At 42.3% G+C, this 20,291-nt stretch overlaps 1 protein-coding gene across 4 annotated transcripts in view; it reads left to right on the top strand.

Moving 5' to 3' along the window:
* Window positions 1-20,291, top strand: part of CTNND1 (catenin delta 1) — a 62,330-nt gene that overhangs the window by 15,899 nt on the left and 26,140 nt on the right. For 3 of the 4 annotated variants that reach the window (XM_056131234.1, XM_056131227.1, XM_056131248.1), the window contains exons 2-5: window positions 14,338-14,456; window positions 15,740-16,029; window positions 18,383-18,454; window positions 19,499-19,651. In XM_056131234.1, coding sequence (XP_055987209.1) covers window positions 15,835-16,029; window positions 18,383-18,454; window positions 19,499-19,651 — 420 coding nt within the window. In that variant the 5' untranslated portion in view covers window positions 14,338-14,456; window positions 15,740-15,834. The remainder of the gene's footprint in view (window positions 1-14,337; window positions 14,457-15,739; window positions 16,030-18,382; window positions 18,455-19,498; window positions 19,652-20,291) is intronic. The other variant, XM_056131241.1, reaches the window with a different exon arrangement.

The following is a 20,291-nucleotide window of genomic DNA, read 5'->3' as shown; positions in this document are numbered from 1 at the left end:
TAGCAATTATTATGAAACTTTTAGATACTCTTTCCCCCCCCTTTGGGCCACATCCAGTGATTCTCAAGGGTTACTCCTCGTTCTGCACTTAGGAATTACTCCTGATGAGTTGGGGGGATCATATGGGATGCTGGAGCTTGAACCCCGTTCCTCTGCCTACATGGCAAACACCCCTGCCCACTGTACTATCTCTCTGGCCCCCTAATTACTCGTAAGAAATAAATGATTCCAATTTCAGTTCTAGGTGAGAGATTCTCCCCCCCCCCCCCTCAAGTATAACAAGTTTATTGGGAAGTAAAGGGAAGTTAACAACGAGCCTCTAGGTAAGAGATCTTAAACTTTCAGTTTGTGTGCTCCAGTGTATCTTCAATGGCAAGATCCTGAGGCTGGAGCGATAGCACAGCGGGTAGGTCAGGTAGGGCGTTTGCCTTGCACGCAGCCTACCCAAGTTTGTTTCCCAGATTCCCAGCATCCCATATGGTCCCCTGAGCACCGCCAGGAGTAATTCCTGAATGCAGAGCCAGAAGTAATCCCTGTGCATTGCTGGGTGTGACCCAAAAAGCAAAATAAAATAAAATAAAATAAAACAATGGCTAGATCCTGCTTTTGAAAATTTGCCCAGGTCCAGAGTTGAGCACATGCTTATTATGCAGGAGGCCAAGGTTCAATCCCCTCATGGTCCCTTGAGCATCACTGGGGGTGACCCCTGAGCACAGCCTGGTATGGCCCCAGACTATTCTGCTTTTATCCCGGAAAGTTAGATTCTAAAATACAGTATCGCTAAAGCACTTTTTTTCTCCTATCCAGCCTTTAAATGACTGATTATTGTGTTTATTTTGTCCCAGTTTTAACTTAGTGGTGCTCATGGCTTACTACGGTTTTGTGCTTAGGAAGAACAAGATAAGAGGGCACTATATGGCCCTCTGCAAGGCAGGCACCATAGCATAAGCCCTGTCCTCTGTCTTCAGCCTCTGTTCCATCTTCTTTTACGTGGTCATCTCTGGTTCAGATAGGGATGGATTGCTTCTAAGTTATGCTGTTTTAGACTTTGCTATATTCTTTATGGTCTAACGCAGGACGAATTCAGAGCATTTAAGCAGATCCTAGGAGGCAGGAGTCCATGAGAAAGAACTGGAGAACAAGTGAGGAATGATAGCATATTACTGTATCTCCTTGGTTGCCTGGAGTGCTGTGCTTGTATGCTTGGGAATTGAGCCCTTTAGGCAAAGGGTGTTACCTCTTTGGATTTCAAGAATCTCTGACTAATAGAGCCATGACATCTACATCTTTGCTTCTGGGTTTTAGGGCTAGCATCCAATGGACTTGTAGAAGATAATAGAAAAATCCTTCACTTATCCCATTTTTGGAATCAGCTGATAACTGATTTTGGAATTTGGAAGGGATACTTTCTTTATTGATGAGATTCCAAGCCTATAACCCCTGCTTCAGGGAGCAGTGAGCAGGGAAAAGTGGGGTTGCTGTCTTGATCTCTTTGTTGCCAGTGCTATTATGCAATTTCTATGGGTTCTCTCATTCCTTGGAGTAATATGGAACTTTGCTCTCAGCACCTGCTGGTGCCTCTCCCACTGCTTGGTAGGGTGTTGTCTGAAGTCTTTGTTCTTTGTGTGGCTTCTTAGGAGTTAACTGTACTTGTGGGGAAAGGAGTTTGAAAGAGTCTGAAAACAGTGGAAATGGATGATTGAGAAGGTGACAGAGGATGTGCCCCAAGATACTTCTCCGTGGGAATATTCCGTTGACTATTCCAAGTTGGCTATCAGATTGCCATGATGAAGCTTTCTTTGAGATGTATCGTATATAGCTGAACTGCATATAATAGCAGCCATAGCTTTACAAACCTCTAGTAGTACGGTGCCTGCAAAGAACAGAAACTTGCCAAGAAGGAATCTTAAAAATCCCCTCACCCCCCTCCTCCCCGCCCCTCTCCTCACAACCCTTGCACATGGTATCTTTCTGCTGATTCTTCAAGGCCCTGAGCTTTGTCCTATGTAGTGTTGGCTTGGGGCAGGGAGGAGGGTTGTTTTCTCCGAACATGATAAGGAACTGAGCAGGGTAAAGTGGGAGCTCTGACTGGTGATTGGTAGACAGGATGCCCTGGAATGCGGTTGGCCTGCAGCCCAGAATCCAGCACTTTGTATTTGTTTGTTTCTGGGAGACTGTGGTCTGGTGCTACTGTGACAGGAAGTGAGAAAGCTGGGAGTGGGGGAACTGAGAGGGGCGATGTCTTTGTGGTTCTCCTGTGAAATCTCTTTGTCCCTGGAGAGCAGCTCTGCTACAGAGCTTCACGAGAAGAGAGCAGCCTTTGTGTGTCAAATGGGTCTCAGAGCTTCTAGCTACTCTGAGGGGATTAGGGAGTGTGAATTCTGACTGTATGTAGCCTTTTGCATTTTAGCACTTGAGTTTATAAATGGCCTCAATCCCTTAACATTAGGGACCTCACTGAGTTATGTGTGTGCTACTGTTAATTCTAGATCTCTAGGATTTCATTAAAAAGGGATTCTGGAAGAAATGTTTATTTATATAATATTTTTCATTGTCTATATTGTCTATATACATCACTGGATCTGAATGGAATGGAAACAGGAATGCTGGGGTCCTACATTTTTGGTCTCAGCATACTCATTGGTACCCAGTATTTATGGAGTTAGAGAAACCTGCTCTTGTTTGCTTTTAATATGGAAAGGTAACTGCGGATTGTCTACACACAAGTAGGGAATGATTGGTAGAGTTTTTTTTTTCCCTTTTTTTTGCGGGGAGAAGGGGTGTGTGTGGGGTGCACACCTGGCAATGCTCAGGGCTTTCTTCTTGCTCAGCATACAGGGATCATTCCTGGGGCTTGGGGTTCCATATAGCGTGCCAGGGATTGAATCCCAGGTTAGCCATGTATAAGGCAAGTGCCCTGCCCACTGCACCATTGCTCCAGCTCCTGATTGGTAGTTTCTGAGGAATTTTTGCCCCTTTGTCTAGACTGAATTAACACCTGTAGCTGTTTCTTTCCGCCTTCCTTTTTGCTCCATGTTTTGTGTTTTTCCTGCGCTTCGTTCCAGATGTGAAACAGGCATTTCTTCTCACTTTGTGAATTGGGTAGCTGAGAACTCAACTTCTTGCCAAGCTGGCCAGTCCCTGAGAACACATACAAACCCGCCTTTGATTGCCCAGGAGGACAGCTGCCCTAGAGGCAGATTGCTAACATACCACTAGAACAATCCCTTCCCTCTGTTCTGTTGCTGGCTAGCACTATCTTCCCTGCTTCTAGTTCTTTCTGCTTCCCTTCCCAGCACCGCTCTGGGCTCATGGTTTAAGGACATGTCACATTAAAAATGAAAGTAGGTGGGGCTGTATCAATAGCACAGTGGGTAGGGCGTTTCCCTGCCCGTGGCTGATCCACACTCTGTCCCTGGCCCACCAGAAGTAATTCCTGAGCCTACATTACCCCTGAGCACCGCTGGGTGTGGCCCAAAAAACAACAAAAGAAAACAAAAGGCAGGCATATTTGTGATCAAATTCTTTCTTCAAGTAGGGATTGATTAGTTAATATACATATCCAGATTTCTAGATAGGTAGATGTCTTTGTACAAAGTAGTACTTTTATTTTTTTTAAATGTTATTTTTTAGGGCCTTACTTTATTGTTTTTAAAATACTGTTGTTTTGGGGCCATGCTTGGAGGTGCTCAGGAATTACCCCTGACTCTGCGCAGAGGACTCTAATGGGTGCCAAGGATTGAAACCAGGTTGGCTGTGTGCAAGGCAGTTGCCTTAGTGACTGTACTATCTCTCCAACCCCCAAAATATTACTATTTTTGTGTCTAGCACTTTCAGTCTTGAGTTTCTGTTGCTTGAAAAAATGGGATATCTGAGGTAGAGAGCAAGCATAACATCAAAAGACCTAACTTTTTCCATCCCATGTCTTACTTTTTTCCCCTCTCCTCCCATGAAAGTTTATATTCGGGAACTTTTCTATTGGAATTAATATGCTTTTTAACCACAAAGAGTAGAGGAAGTTAATACTACTTTCTATCAAGGAGGAAGAACTTGGATTTGGAGTAGAACATACTATTTATTTCTACCACTAACTTGCTATCTGGCTTGGGGCAAAAAGGTACAGTTTATATAAAGGGGCCAACATTAACCCAGAGGTTGTTGAGATTATGTGTGATAATTTATAGGGAAAGGACAATAATAACACAACTTTACTTCCTCTGTGTGATCAGATTTTCCTTTCCCTTTGGGGCCCCCCCAGCGATTATTCCTGGCTCTGTGCTCAGGGATCATTCCTGGAAGAAGGGGCAGGGGGATCATATAGATTGCTGGGGATTGAACCTGAGATGGCCATGTGCAAGGCAAATGCCCTACTAATGTGATATCTTTTTTTTCTTTTAGATAGGGAGAAACATTTGCTTCATCTGTCTTTCCTACTGATGAAATAGAACCATAACACTCAGATTGATTTTGTTTTTCATACCTTCCTTTACTTCTCTGGCTCACTCTTTCCTCCCAAAAATGAAGGTATACTGTTACTTTTCAGAGTTTTGAGGAAATAGAACAATGTGAAATATGACTCAGCTACAAATGGGTACATTCAGCCTTTCCAAATTATCTTAAAGTGATGGACAAAGATGGGGCATGTGTGGGTGGGACGGAATGCCCCAGAAAGTAAGGGGTTTTGGTGAGAAACTGCCTCAGAAAGGGAATTTAAGCTCAAATAGTTGGGTGACCTCTAACAAACCATAGGTTAAGAGGTTAAGCTGTTATTTCATGATTTCTTCCCCCCACTCCCATCTAGAAAAGGGTATAAAGCTAATTAGTGGGCAGATTAGTGATCATGGGAATCCAGAACTTGGATAGGAGGAATTTAGAAAAGGAATATTAAGTTTTATTGGGAAGGACGGGGCTGGGATTTTAAGATTTTTTTTGTTTTTGTTTTTGCTTTGGGGCCACACCTGGTGGTACTCAGGGCTTACTCCTGGCTCTGCACTCAGGAGTCACTCCTGGCTCAGAGGACAAGATGGGGTACTGAGGAATCAAACTTGGGTCAATGTCTTGCAAGGCAATTACCCTACCCACTGTATTGTCTTTTTTTTTTTTCTTTTCTTTTTTCTTTTTGGGTCACACCCGGAGATGCACAGGTGTTACTCCTGGCTCTGTACTCAGGAATTAACTCCTGGCGGTGGTGCTCTGGGGACTATATGGGATGCTGGGAATCAAACCCCGGTCGGCCACGTGGAAGGCAAACGCCCTACCTGCTATGCTGTTGTCCAGCCCCAGGAATACTAAGTTCTTGAACTTAGTTAAATGTAGAATTTCTTTCTGTAACTTAAGAATTCAACAGTGCCTTTTAATTTTGATTAAACTCACATTTCCCATTATGTACCTAAGTACCATTTTTCTCCGCCGACTAGTAGGGAAGGTAGAAAAGCATTTGGCCTCTCCCCTTCCTCCTGTCTGGCACCTCCTTCTGTTTTTTGCCCCTCCCTCTTATCTTTGTTTCCTTATCAGCAATTCCCTACTGCTCTGCGTTTTCCTTATAAGGCCATGTGAGGCACCATTGGCAGGGTTACCACAGGGATTCAGGTAAGTTGCTCAGTCTCAGGCTCTAAGGATTGAGAGAAAATTCAGTGTTATCAGTCTCAGCGGAGGGCCTTGGGGAGGCATGTGGATAATGGAGGAGGAGAAGGAGGCGGCCTGGCCTGAGAGATCAGAAGGACTCGTTAGACCAGTCCTGGTGTGTGTGTGTGTGTGTGTGTGTGTTACTTTAGAGAGAAGCAGGTTTTGTTTCTTTCTGTACCCTTTCAGTCTTGGCCCCCTTCACTAGCTAAGAGCCACACCCTTCCTTTGCTTCAAAGCCAGCCCAGTATTTAGCCATTTTAGTATGCGATGGTTTGGGGGGTTCCCAGAAAACTTAAGAGGGGAAAACAGCAAGAGAGCAAAAGAATGTTTCATCTGGTTTTTAAATTTTGGGTCATGATGGCGTAGTGTTATTTTTTTTTTTTCTCTTTTAAAGTCATTGTAAAAACTTTAAATTCTGAGGGCTAGAGAGACAGTGCAGTGAGTAAGGCCTTTTATGTGACTGACATGGGTTTGATTTCCAGCACTCCATATGGTCCCCTAAGCCCATTAGGAGTGATTCCTGAGCACAGAGCTAGGAGTAAGTTCTGAGCACCTCTGGATGTGACCCAAAACAAAATATAAAAATCTTGAATTTCTGACAAGTAACTTTGAATTACAGTTATACAATTGGAATATTTTTTTTTTAGAAATAAACTTGTTTAACATATACAACAATTAATTATTTTTATTATTTTTATTTTATTTTATTTTTCACTTTTTGGGTCACACCTGGCGATGCACAGGGGTTACTCCTGGCTCTGCACTCAGGAGTTACTCCTGGCGGTGCTCAGGGGACCATATGGGATGCTGGGAATCGAACTCGGGTCAGCTGCATGGAAGGCAAATGCCCTATCCGCTGTGCTATCGCTCCAGCCCCTACAATTGGAATATAAATATATACATATTTATTTATTTATTTATTTTGCTTTTTGGGTCACACCCGGCGATGCTCAGGGGTTACTCCTGGCTCATGCACTCAGGAATCACTCCTGGCGGTGCTCAGGGGACCATATGGGATGCTGGGAATTGAACCTTTGTCGGCCATGTTGGCTGTGTGCAAGGCAAACGCCCTACCCGCTGTGCTATTGCTCCAGCCCCTACAATTGGAATATTTTTAAGGTACCCTATGGACCTAGAGAATGCCAGCTAAATCTTCTTTAATAAGAAATATTTAAAACCATGTTTAATTTTTATTTTTTTAAATTTTGGGGCCATACTCTCTGATGCTCATGGGTTACTCCTGGCTCTGCACTAGGAATTACTCTTGGTGGTGCTCAGGGAACCATATGGGATGCTGGGGATCGAACCCTGGTCGGCTGCATACAAGGCAAGTGCTCAATCCACTTTACTGTTGCTTTGGCCCCAAACATATCACTGTATCACTGTCATCCTGTTGTTCATCGATTTACTCGAGCGGGTGCCAGTAACATCTCTTGGCCATATATGATCCCAAACATATATTTATTTTAAATTCATTTTAGTCTTTAAAATCCTTATTAGATAGAATGTACCGCCTTATTCTAAGAGGAGAATGATTTGCCAGAGGCTCCTTCCGAGAGATTTTATGGTGTATATAGGGGGACCCAGTCACTTTCTTGCGAAAATGAGACTCCTCCAGCCAACCTCTTAGGTGCTCTGGACCTAAGTGGAGAATCTGGATATTGAATAAAAGTAGATCCAGGAAAGCAAGCAATTGCTAACATCAAAGACAATGAAGGCTGTTTTCAGTATACTAGTTTTGTAATTCTGAAAAGTGCTGAAGTGAGGTAAGGTTTTGAGTAATGTTTAGATTTTAATGTAAATCATGTCCGGGATGTGAGGTTAATATGGGAATGAATCTTCCCAGTGAAGGTAGAACTAATAAAATGGTTCTGACTGAGCTTCAGACTGGACAAGTGGTGGGTGGGGTGCTTCTTACTTAGCCTTTGGACTCTTGTAAAAGCACTCTTTGTGATAAGAAACTATAGAAAAATCTATTGATTCAATATACTTCTTTGATTTAAAAATGGTCATTTTTTTTCTGTGGTCAGCAGGAAATAATTTTGAATTTTGGGTCAAATGATAGTTAAGGCAAATTAATGCTTTTTAGGTATCTAGAAAGTTTGAATGTTAGTTCTCTAGTTCTCTATCTAGAAAGCTTGAATGTTAGTTCTGTGACCTGTTAGTGTTACAGGTGCTATGTTGATTGTAGTCTTTTTTTTTTGTTTTGTTTTAATTAGATTAAAATTAGTAGCACAGTAGCAGTACTTGGGGGCTACTCTAGTCTCAGGATTTGGGAGTTGCTCCTGGCAGTTTTAAGAGGGTTATGTAATACCAGATATAATACCCAGACTTCCTGGATACAGAACATAGATGCTCAGACTGTTGAGCTGTCTTTCTGACCTTTGATTGGTAATCTGTGGTAGGAGGTTCTATATGTAGGGTTTTTTTCCCCCCCCAAAGTTTTTTGGGTCATACCCAGTGGTGCTCAGGACTTATTTCAGACTCTGCACTCAGGGATCACTCCTGGCAGGTCCTGGGGATCCAACCTGGGTCAGCCACGTGCAAGGCAAATACCTTACCCACTGTACTATCATTCCAGTTTTGCCTCCCTCTTTCCTTTCAAACCTTTGAGCCATGCCCAGAGGTGCTTCATCCTGGGTTCTGTGATTTTTTTTTTCTTTTTAAAATCTATTTAGGGTCAGCATAGCAGGTAGAACCTTGTATGTGGCTTACCTGGGTTCAATTCCAGCCCAGCACCCCATATGATTGAGGCCCAAACCCCTTCTTTGCCCCAGAAGATCCATTTAAAATCTCTAAGATGAAATGAAATAAAGAGTCTTACTTCATTGTTATCATTATTTTTAGAGGGAGGGCATAAGTTTGTAGCATTCGTTTGATTTCATAATGAATTATTATGAATTATTATTTATTACTCATAATGAATAAATAGGAAGAAAGGAGGAGAGGCCTTGTGACTGACTGCAGAAAATTGATAATAGTTCTTTCAGAAGAGCACACACTATTTGTGGGTTTTTGCGTTCTCCATCTTAGGATAAATAAATTTTCCTCTTTCTGCAGAGACTGGTTTATTTAATTTTGGTCATGTTTTTGTATATGCATATCTGAGCTGCATGTGGGTCAGAGAAAAGTTCAGAATCACCCATCCTGATAAACAACAGGAAAGGGGTGACCTATAGAGATAGCACAGTGGTTGTGGAACTTGCCTTCTACATAGTCAACCCTGGTTTGATCCCTGGCACTGCATATGGTCCTCTGAGCACCACCAAGAGTGATCTCGAAGCATTGCAGGGTGTGGCCTCTCCCCAAAACAAACAACAGACAAACAGAAAACCCAGAACAGAATTTCCTAGCCTATAATTTTACATATGCCAGTGTTTCTCAACCAGGTTTCATTTAATGAAAATTGGTGGGCGGGGGGCAATCTTGCAACAATATTAACTTTTACCCCCAACTTACAGCATTTTTATTGAAGCCCAGAGAAAATTGTTATCATCAGTGGGCCCCACGTGAAAATTGAGTAATTAGGGCCCTGTGGCACAAGGCTAGGGGCCCACTGATAGGACAGGTGGGCCACAAGATAAAAACAAGGTGGGAAGGGAGCCGTGGTCAGAAAGGTTGAGAAACACTATTAAACCATTAAAGATAAACTCAAAATTAAAGAATTAAAATAATAAAATTGAAGCTTGTTGGGCTGGACATAGAAGGTTCAATCAGTAGGGAGGGCACTTGCTTTGCTTACATATGACCTGGGATCAATCCCATAAAAAGTCCCTGCACCCTACCAGGAGTGATCCCTGAGTGCAGAACCAGGAGAGCACAGTTGGATATGACCCCACAACAAAAAACAACAATAACAAAAATAAATTGGAGCTTATTGGGCTATGACTTGTCTAACATCTCACAGGTTAAGACTTTGTAAAGCCAAAACTTAAATCCCATGTTTTTGGGCCTCTAGTTAGGATTTTGTTTTGCTTTTCTTTTTTTCCTTCTTTTTAAAAAATCTTTTATTTTTTATAAAGTTGTTCACAATTTTGGTGTACATTTACTATTTGATTGCTTTTCTTTTTAAGCATGTGAAAAATCTCTAATTTACTGCATGTATGTAAATAGGAGGGGAGAATGTGGAGATTATTGGTGATTTAATTATGTTTTTCTCAGTGGCGATTGCAGACTGCTTAGGAGTAACCTCTGGTGGTGCTCAGGGGACTGACCATATGTGGTGCTGGGGTTTGAATCAGGATTGAGACCTTTGCAACTGCACACAAGGCAGGTGCCCTCTCTCCTGTACTACCTCTCCAACTCTGTGTAAGCAGTATTGTTTCCTTCATGCAGAGATATCTTTTTTTTTTTTTTTTTTTTTTGCTTTTTAGGTCACACCTGGCGATCCACCGGGGTTACTCCTGACTCATGCACTCAGGAATTACTCCTGGCGGTGCTCAGGGGACCATATGGGATGCTAGGAATCGAACCCGGGTCGGCTACGTGCAAGGCAAATGCCCTACCCTCTGTACTATCACTCCAGCCCCCAGAGATACCTAAGAACTTTATGCGGATTGTCTCATTTAATCTTCACAGTGACCGTGTTTATTTCACTCATTTTATAGAGAAGAAATTTGAGATTTAGAAAGATTAGTGGTGCTTTGCCCCAAATGATAAGAGCGATGCGGTGTGAGTCTGTTTCTTTAGCTGTGCAGAGATCGAAAGGAGGTGTCATGCATGCCAGGTGTGTGCCTTACCATTGAGCCACATCTCCTGCCTGTCAAGTGACTTTTTTCACCTTGGTACTTGGTTAGTAAATATTCAGAAAGAACAAATTGTTGAGTAGTGTGTTCTTTCAGGAAGCTCATTCAGTTTAACTTGTGATTTGGGATATTTTTCCCTTTGTTTGTCTGGGGGCCATACCTAGCAGTGCTCAGGGATTACTATTGGCTTAAGGAATTACTCCTGGAGGGACTTGGGGGACCATTTGTGGTGCCAGGGATTGAACCTGGGTTGACTGTGTGTAAGGCAAGTACCCTACCACTGTACTACTGCTCCGGCCCCCTGCTTTGGGATTTTTACAGGAGATTTTTTTTGGTGGGGACTGGGGGATGCACCTGTCTCTGCTCAAGACTTACTTCTTCTGGCTCAGCAGTCAGGTATCAATCCTGGCAGGCCTGTTGCCAGGGATTGAATCTGGTTTGGCCATCTGAAAGGCTTGTCTGCTGTAATATTGCCCATTTGAAAGGCTTGTCTGCTGTAATATTTCTCGGACCCCTCGAGCAATTTTTTTCCCCCTTTTTGGGTCACCCCTGGCTCTGCACTCAAGAATTATTCCTGGTAGTGCTCAGGGGAACATGTAGGCTGCTGGGCATTAAACCCAGGTCAGCCATATCCAAGGCAAATGTCTTACCTGCTGTACTACTGCTCTGGCCCCTTTAATTAAATTTTTTAAGTACTTAAGAAATTTTTTTTTGTTTATTTTTGTTTTTTGGGTCCCATTCTGTAATGCTCAGGGTTTACTCCTGGCTCTGTGCTCAGGAATTGAACCTGTGTCGGCCACATGTAAGGTAAACACCCTACCTGCTATACTATTGCTCAGAGCCCCCTATAAATAAACTTTCACAATTTTTTTTACTGTTGATATTTGTTGTAGACTCACAGGCCTATAGAACCTATGACTTGTTAAGTATGAGTAAAACAAATTACTCTCAGAAAATTGGTTCTTGGGGAAATAGCATGAATCACTGATACGTTCCCCTCCCACTTCGAGAATTCCTTATGATTTTTTTTTCTTTCAGTGAGAGCATGTCTAATCCATTGAAAATATTTAGTGAACTTGGAAAGGTGCTGTCTGGGACTCAGAAGGCTTTTTAACTGCAGTTGCCAAAATTAGTCAATGGTTTGCAGGTTCCTGTCTATAGCATATTGTTTTCCTCCCATTACCTTCATTCTACCACATATACCTTTTATGTAGACATTATGGATAACCCTTGTGAACTCTAAAGAAAAGTGCAGGGTCTGGAGAGAGAACACAGAAGGAGCATGAGGTGCTTCCCTTGCTTGTGACTCCTGCTTTAATCCCTGAAGCTGTCTAGGTTCCCCTGTGCATAGAAACATGAGAACAGCCAGGGGTGTTCCAAAAACAAACAAACAAAACCTAACCTAACCTAAACAAACAAAAAAACCCTTTTAACTTTCATTCTACACCCCCAACCCCCCATGGTTGGGAAAAAAGTTTTCAAGGGTTATAGAAGAGAGGGGCTGGGCTGGGTGGTTCATCTTAATACCAAGCTTATATTACACCGTTTGGACTATAGTGGGCAGTGGAAAGATTACACAGGCTTTGAAATTACATAGATTTGGATTAAATGAAAAAAATTTGCTGTTAACGGATACCTGGGGGAGTTTCTTCATCTAGAGACTGTTTCCTCATTTGCAATAAAATTTACATCCTTAGGGTTGTTGTAAGGATTGCTAGGATAATAGATGTAAAGCATCCAGTAATTGTTAGTTCTTTCACCTTCCTTTTCTTCTTGGTAATAAAATGCTAAGGCTTCAAATAAGGAACCAAGAACTTGTGTGTAATGCTGTGACTGCCAGACAGTCTAGAAGCACTCTGTCCCAGAAATACTACTCTAGGTGGGACCTCCTAGTAAATAGACTTGAAGTAGGGAAACCAGCTCATCCACTCCCTAGAACCTAGTTGTGCCCTTTTTTTTCTGTTTGTTTTTGGGCCACACCCTGTGGTGCTTAAAGTCTATTTCCAGCTCACTGTTCAGGGGTGAGTTGTACCCAACCCTGGTGGTACATGCTGTGCTGGGGATTGAACTTTGCCCTCCCTACTGCATAGAATACACCCCTGCCCACTGAGCTAGCTCTCTGGCCCAAGTTATACTCTTGTTCAGTTCATTTCATCTGCCAGTTCATAAAATAGTTTTGGGCTGAGGACATTGCCTTAATGTAATTGGAAGGTAGAAACTAACTCTTGAAACAACTTAATACCTCACATTTGTATTACATATATTATCTCACCTGATCCTCATAGCAACTCTGGGTTAGATTGGCATAGTGCTGTTGGCATCTTACAGATGAGATTGTGACAGTGCCTATTACCAATCTTGGCTAGTGGCAGATCCAGATCTGGGACTGGTCTGAGGACTGTTCTGTCCTACATAGTCTCTGCTTCTTGCCTCTTTTATGTAGAAATATCTTCTCATGATTTTAGGCCCAGGAATCTGATCTTTTATTTTAAGCCATCTTCAAATTATAGCTAGGTGATCAACTTCTAAAGCCATAAAGATGAGAAATACTAACCTTTCAGATACTGCCTCCTGATTTAGAGCCTTACCTTCCATATTAACTAGCTTACTATCTATTCTGAAGCTCTTAATTGAATTAAAGTAGTGGGGGCAAAAAGCGGCTATTTATGGTAGAGTGACAGTTTCTTTGTTTAGCAGGCAGCGAGGTTGTTACTGTATGACCCATGGTAGTGGTAGTTTGGGCTTTTATTAGCAAAGATGATTACAGGGCAGAGGCTGCCAGAATAACTGCAGTTCAGGCCCTGTTGAAACCCAGGACTTGAATTTCTTTTGAGCCTAGAGTCCTCTTCATGGAAGGTTCATAAGTCATTGTACATAGTGGATAAGGACAAGTGCTTAAAATGAAGAAGTGAAAATGAAAAGGGAGCAAAATATTTTTATTTTTATATTTTTTAAATTTTTTTGCTTTATGGGTCACACCCGGCGATGCACAGGGGTTACTCCTGGCTTTGCACTCAGAAATTACTCCTTGCGGTGCTTGGGGGACCATATGGGATGCTGGGAATCGAACCCGGATTGGACGTGTCCAAGGCAAATGCCCTACCTACTGTACTATTGCTCCGGCCCCAGCAATATGTTTTTAATATGGCTACTTCATTAAGACCTTTCAGTAGCCTGTTGAAATGAAGAGTGGGAAAATGATAAGTGACAACAGCCTTTGGCCTGAGAAGAACAGGAGATGATAAGTGATTGTGGGAACCCAGAGCCTTAGAGGAATTTAGAGAATGATTGTGTTCTTGCATTTGGAGATCCAGTGGAAGGATCCCAGTAGAGATGGAGAATTAATTAAGGAGTTTATTGGACACCTGTTTATCGGTTTCTCTGTATGTTCTTGCTTGGTGAACACTGCATATCCTGTAAGGCAAACAGGCCCAAGTCTTTGTGCTTGGTGGGGCTGTGGGGAGCGTGGGAAAGGGAACTGAAGCTAAAGGCTCAGCCCAGGCTAGTCTCCACATGTTTTTCCCACCACGACTATTGCATTGGTTTCTCAATGTCTTTGTGGGCATGCTGGAACTGGGCTTTGAGGTTTCTCCCTCAGGGGTGGGAAGGAGGGGGAAGGGCATTCCAACAGTAATTTTTTTTTTCTTTTTGGTTTTGCTGGGAAGAGGGGGTGAGTGAATATTTATCCATATTTAACCTGGTACCAATTCTGTATAGAAGTAGAAGTATGCTGACATGACAGCAGAATCCAGATTTAATGCAAAAACTACACCCAAGGTCCTTATATCTAAAGACTAAGTCTAAAGGATATTTATCACAATAAGCAATTCCAGATCATATTATAAATTATTCCCTCCCATTTCCAGATTTTTTTTTCTTAGTACCTGCCCTTGATCTTTTTTTTTTAGTATAGTGAATATATTTTATTTTCCTCTCATTTTCATTTTTCCTTCAAATATTTCTGCAGCTCTCTCCTTCCTGCTTCCTCCTTGCTGTGGTGGCTGGGATGCTTCTCACATGACTTTTTGAATCTAGACTGGGCTGTACTCTGTGTTAAACCAATCAATTACGACCTTCTGTTAACAGGTGTGTATGGAAATGTATTTATTAAGAATAAGAAATATTTAAATGCTTTTTTTTTCTTTAATGGTTATTGAGAGGGTGGGAGGACGGGGAAAGGGCTTATTCTAAAACATGCCTTTCAATGTGGTATATTTTGGACTGCCAGGAAGTTTCCAGTAGCTATAAGAGAAACTTGATTAAGACTTGTTTGTATGAGACAGTACGTCTCCATTTACTAGTCAACTTGAAGTTTGCATCATTTGTATGGGGAAACTCTTAATATTTATATAACTCATTTGTTACTTAAGTAGTATGCATAAACCTTCTATATAATTGAATATTTACTGATTTGGAATAACCAAACAACTGAAAATACAATCTCTGTAGAGCTTTCTGCAGGAGAACAGAAACATAGAAAGTTCTAGATGTGAGAGTTTGAAACACTTTGAGGGATAATTTCAGAGTTTGAGCTTGGTACTCCTTTTCTCAAGAAGCAAAGGTCCCCAACAATAGTGCATTTTTGCATATAGAATTTTTTTGTGGTTCTGTTGCTCTTATCTCCATTAGCCAAAGGACATTTGTTTTGCCCTCAATATTGCATTATAGTTTTGAAAAATAAACTCCTTCATAAATATATGAGGGATTTGTTTTTGGTGGTGGGAAGATTCTTATTACTTCCATTTCTTATTAATGGTTTAGCATATAATTTAGTATTTTTCCCCCTCCCGTCCTCTTCACAGGGTTGAAACTAGGACCTCACACATGCAAGGCATGCGTTCTGCCACTGAGCCATATACCTGGTTCCTAATTTAGTATATTTTTTCCATCACTGCAGCAGTTTGAGTGTTCAGATTTGGCAGAGGTTGAGTAAAATCTATGTTGCCTCTTTATCTCTAGGAGCAACTTGCCCCTGAAACACAGGGAGTGCTTATCTGTATTGTAGAGTTACAACTTTTCATAGAGTTGATAACAGCAAAATTTTCCAGGGAAAAATAATCTAATTTTAATCTCATGCCATGACTACAGTCTTTAGACATGTTCTTTCTCTCCTATCAGCAGTGTAGATTTAGATTTAATTGTACCTTTTCAAAAATTATTTCTAGTGTAAGGAGGGTAGTAGACAAAGACTCTTGCTTGAGCAGACACTGGTGGTGGACTCCTGGGCTTGGTGGTGGTGGTGGCTTACTTTCTGCACTGCAGTTAAACCACAAAAGGCCATCTTTGGCGCTAGGGTTAATAATTCATCTGTCTTCTCTGACCTGTGTCCTTTTTTCTCCTCTCTTACTTCTCTCACCCCCGCCCTGTAGTGTGAAGTGAGGGGGGTCTTCTCCCTCTTTCTTCCTCCCTCTGTGATCCACCTTCCTTTGTACCCTACCCTGCGGCGGCTCTGCCCCTTACCTTCATGGATGACTCAGAGGTGGAGTCGACCGCCAGCATCTTGGCCTCTGTGAAGGAGCAAGAGGCCCAGTTTGAGAAGCTGACCCGGGCGCTGGAAGAAGAACGGCGCCATGTCTCGGCGCAACTGGAGCGCGTCCGGGTCTCACCACAAGATGCCAACCCACTCATGGCCAACGGCACCCTCACCCGCCGGCATCAGGTAACCCCTCTCTCCATCAGGTAGGATGCAGGTAGGACTTTGGCGTGGTCATAGAGAGGCTACGATTCTTGGGAAACTTCTCATGGTGATGGGCAGTTCCCATGCTTCTCATGAACCTTCCCTGGGGTGATACATTCTGTTTAAGAATGTGTGGGTGTAGGGCCAGGCATATGGATCAACAGTAAAAATGCATTCCTTGCATGCAGGAAACCTTGGTTCTATTCTCAGCACTGCAAATAATGAATGGAGAAAAACAGACAGGGATTATTACTGCTCTGCAGAGTTAGATGGTCTTCTTTAGAGGTGTCCATCTGATTTGCTGGAATGGTATTTTTTAGATCAGGATGTTGTTCTTTCTAGTAATGGTAGATCATAGAGTTTGGAGTTGTACTCAAGATACTCTTTTTTTATTTTTATTTTTTAAATTTTTTTCTTTTTGGGTCACACCCAGTCATGCTCAGGTGTTACTCTTGGCTCTGCACTTAGGAATTACTCTTGGCAGTGCTTGGGGAACCATATGGGATTCCGGGGATTGAACCCGGGTTGGCCGCATGCAAGGCAAATGCCTACCTGCTGTACTGTCGCTCCGGCCCCCTCTAGATACTCTTGTTTCTCATATTCCCTTCTCCCCCCTTGGTATAAAAAAATCAGGAAAGCAAAAAATGCCCCTCAGTGGTTGGGGATGGTGGCACTTATACTCAGTTCTAGTTTACTCTCCCTCTGGGAACAGTATGTACTGAGGTCATGTGGCAGCGTCCATAAATTGTGTATTCCTGTTCCATATTGTCCTTGTGTGATCTTTCTGTTGGCTGTGCAAGTGATGTCTTGGAGGAAAGGGTCATTGTTAATTTTGTCGGTTAGAGCTGGAGAGGAGGGAGCATCATGCTGCTGTTTAACCCACATAACCACAGGAGCCAGTGGTCTTTGGATTGGCTGGCTCTGTGATGTGGCTTTGGAGTTGGTGTCAGAAATGAGAAGTATCTTAGTTTTCCTATGGTTTCTCTAGACTGACCTTGTTGTGATGTAATCCGTCTGAGGTTTTTGTCTGGGGTGTGTGTGCGTGTGTGTTTGCATTTGTAGTAAACATTGCTGGATAGACTGCACTTTGCAATTCCCTGATGAATACTCTTGCCTCAATAGTCCCATTTCATTGTTTGCTTACTTATATTTTAAGACAGAGGAGGACTCCTTACGCTGAGGAGCATTCTTACTGAGATGACAGAGTTCCAGCTGGGAGATAATAAGGAATTTGAAGGCAGATTGTTTACAATGCTCCTAGCTTTATAGGCAGCTGAATAGAGGGTTAGAGATGAGAAGCATATATATTGAAAGGAGAGAGCAGGTTAACTTCTACTTGGGGGTGATGGGGAATTCCAGGATTTAGTGTGTGGTTTTTTTCTTTTATTTTTAACTTCAGCTCAACTATGAAACCACACCCTTCCTTCTTCCTGAAAGTAATGTTTAACTTCCTCTCTCTGTAGCATTACACTCCCTATGTAATAGGAGTAGGGCCTGGGAAGAGTATCCCTAGGTGACTGGATCTCATTGTTGGAAGAACAGTCAGATGTATTTTTACATAGTATAATGTCATTAGATTATTTTCTGCTGTTCAAGACAGAAAAATATAAAGAATGACAGTCTTAAATACATTCTGTGGCTCTAATATTAAGTGCCGAAGATGTTGGAAGTTCAGTTTGTATGAGGAGAGTTGGGGGATTTGATTTTTTTTTCCTACTCGCAAAGAAAAACTCATAACTTTTCTATGAAAAGCTGCTTGACATGGGAGTTTCCACTGGTAGTAGAGCATGAAAGATTTATGAAGCAGTGAGCCAGACTTTTTTGGATCCTCCTCTACCTCCTACTCTAACCTATGTTTCTAAAACAACTTATTTTTAGGGCTTTGGAAAAGATTGCATGTTGGATAACTACCTGTGTTTCTGCCATTACCTCAACAAATAGTTTTTCGGATGGAGTGTTTGTTGTGTGCCACACACTGTTCAAGGCACTAAGGATATATCAGTGGATGAAACTGATCGAAAAACACCCCAGAAGCAAATAAACAAAAAACCCCTAAAATGCCAGAAACAAAATCCCAAAGCACAACTTCAGCTCTCATAGAGTTTACATTGTTATGTTCCAGTGACTCAGACTACCAGTGTTTCAAGCCTGATACCAATTTTGAGGAAAGTGCTAAGACTTAAGGAGTGATGCGGATCTTTGTATGAGTACTGACAGAAAGACTTCAAGCCACTAATCTTTTTGAAATCTCTTTCCTGTTTGGCAAAAAGATCATTTGTGTTTAATAGCGCAAAGGAAGGCCACAAAGTGAATTGTCTTGTGGGCTATCTTTCAGAACGGACGGTTTGTGGGCGATGCTGACCTTGAGCGACAGAAATTTTCAGATCTGAAACTCAACGGACCCCAGGTAATTCTTTTGGCACAAGGTCTGTGTTTCTTTTTTCATATCATCTTACTTCTCAACCAATGAGGGCATATTAGTGTCTTACAAAGTACCTGGCACATTGTAAATCTGTTTGTTTCTTTTGTTTAGGAAAATAAAGACATAGAAGGGCCAGGGAGATCAAAGGCACAGAGCACATGCTTTCCATACTATAGCCCCAGGCTCAGTCTCTAGCACTTTGGTTCCCCTCCCACTTCCTGGAGCACTGTACAGAGAGTTCCTCCGAAGTATTGCCAAGTTTGTCCCAAAAAACAAATGGAAAAAAGTAGAACTTCAAACTCTCTCGTTCATTTTTATTTTGGGATGAGTTTTAGTGAACAAATACCAGTGGTCCCAGTGTTTGATCCTTTAATTAATGCAGCCTCTTTCTTGAATGGGCATGCTTCCACTTTGTAGGAAACCCTACCTAAAATTTGTCTTGAAGGTTATACAGTATCTAAAAGAGTTATATACTGTCAGGAAGATGGCTCTTCCTGAGATTTTTCTGCTTATCTTTTTTTGATTTGTTTTGATTTTGGGCCATATTCAGTAATGCTCATGGCTTACTGTGGCTCTTTGCTCAGGGATTACTCTTGGCAGTGCCTTGGACCATATTTTGGACCATACCAGGATTGAAGCTGGGTCAGCTGCACTGCAAAGCAATTGCTTTAACCCCTGTACTATCTCTTTAGCCTTGGTTCATCTTAAAAATTGTTGGGTGAATATCTTTTTTGAAATATCATTCAATTATACCTGTAGTTAACATAGTTTCTGCAAAATTAAATCTTCCGACCCTGTCGTTGGATAAAAGTTTATGTAGCTATAGTTAAATCAGTTCAAATATGCTAAATGACTGGAACTGGGAAATTAAGTCTTCTTCCGTCTGTACAAGTTCAAAAAATCAGAATAGCCATCCCTCTAAGACCACTAGGAGACACACGAATCTGTATCCAGGGAGACAGTGCTTTTCCATAGGGATGGATTTCAAATATACATGACTTAATCATAGCTCCTTCTCTTTCTGTGTAGGATCACAGTCACCTCCTGTATAGCACTATTCCCAGGATGCAGGAACCAGGGCAGATTGTGGAAACCTACACAGAGGAGGACCCCGAGGGAGCCATGTCTGTGGTGTCTGTGGAAACCTCAGATGATGGGACCACGCGGCGCACAGAGACCACAGTAAACTGACTTGTATACGGTTTGGGGTGGTGGAGAAGGTGCTCCTATCATTGCTAATAGGGAAGGGGTTAAATACTCAGGGTGCATGAAGGGCCACTGATCTATAATGAAGGGATAAAGAAAGTGATCTCTCCCATATGGTCCCCTGAGCACTGCCAGGGCTAATTCCTGAGTGCAGAGCCAGGAGTAATCCCTTTGCATCGCCAGGTGTGACTCCCCCAAAAAAACCAAAACAGAAAGTGATCTCGGCTTGGACAGAGAATAGCACTGTAGGACTATCCTCCCATTGTTCATCAATTTGCACGAGCTGGCACCAGTAACGTCTCCATTGTGAGACATGTTACTGTTTTTGGCATATCAAATATGTCACGGGTAGCTTGCCAGGCTCTGCTGTGTGGGCAGATTACTCTCAGTAGCTTGCCGGGCTCTTTGAGAGGGGCAGAGGAATCGAACCCAGGTCGGCCGTGTGCAAGGCAAACGTCCTACCCGCTGTGCTATCGCTCCGGCCCTGGACAGACAATATAAAAAAGATACGGGAAACTAATGGAATGAGGAGAGAGAAGTTATATTAAGGTCTGCAGTGGCTTGCGTTATAGGCATCCTGCCTGGACTTCCTAGATGGTAAATTATAAGATATTTC

Source organism: Sorex fumeus, unplaced genomic scaffold (assembly GCF_029834395.1).
Source record: "Sorex fumeus unplaced genomic scaffold, SorFum_2.1 ptg000007l, whole genome shotgun sequence".
In the NCBI taxonomy this organism is placed as follows: domain Eukaryota; kingdom Metazoa; phylum Chordata; class Mammalia; order Eulipotyphla; family Soricidae; genus Sorex; species Sorex fumeus.
This window is presented reverse-complemented; position numbering and strand designations above follow the sequence as displayed.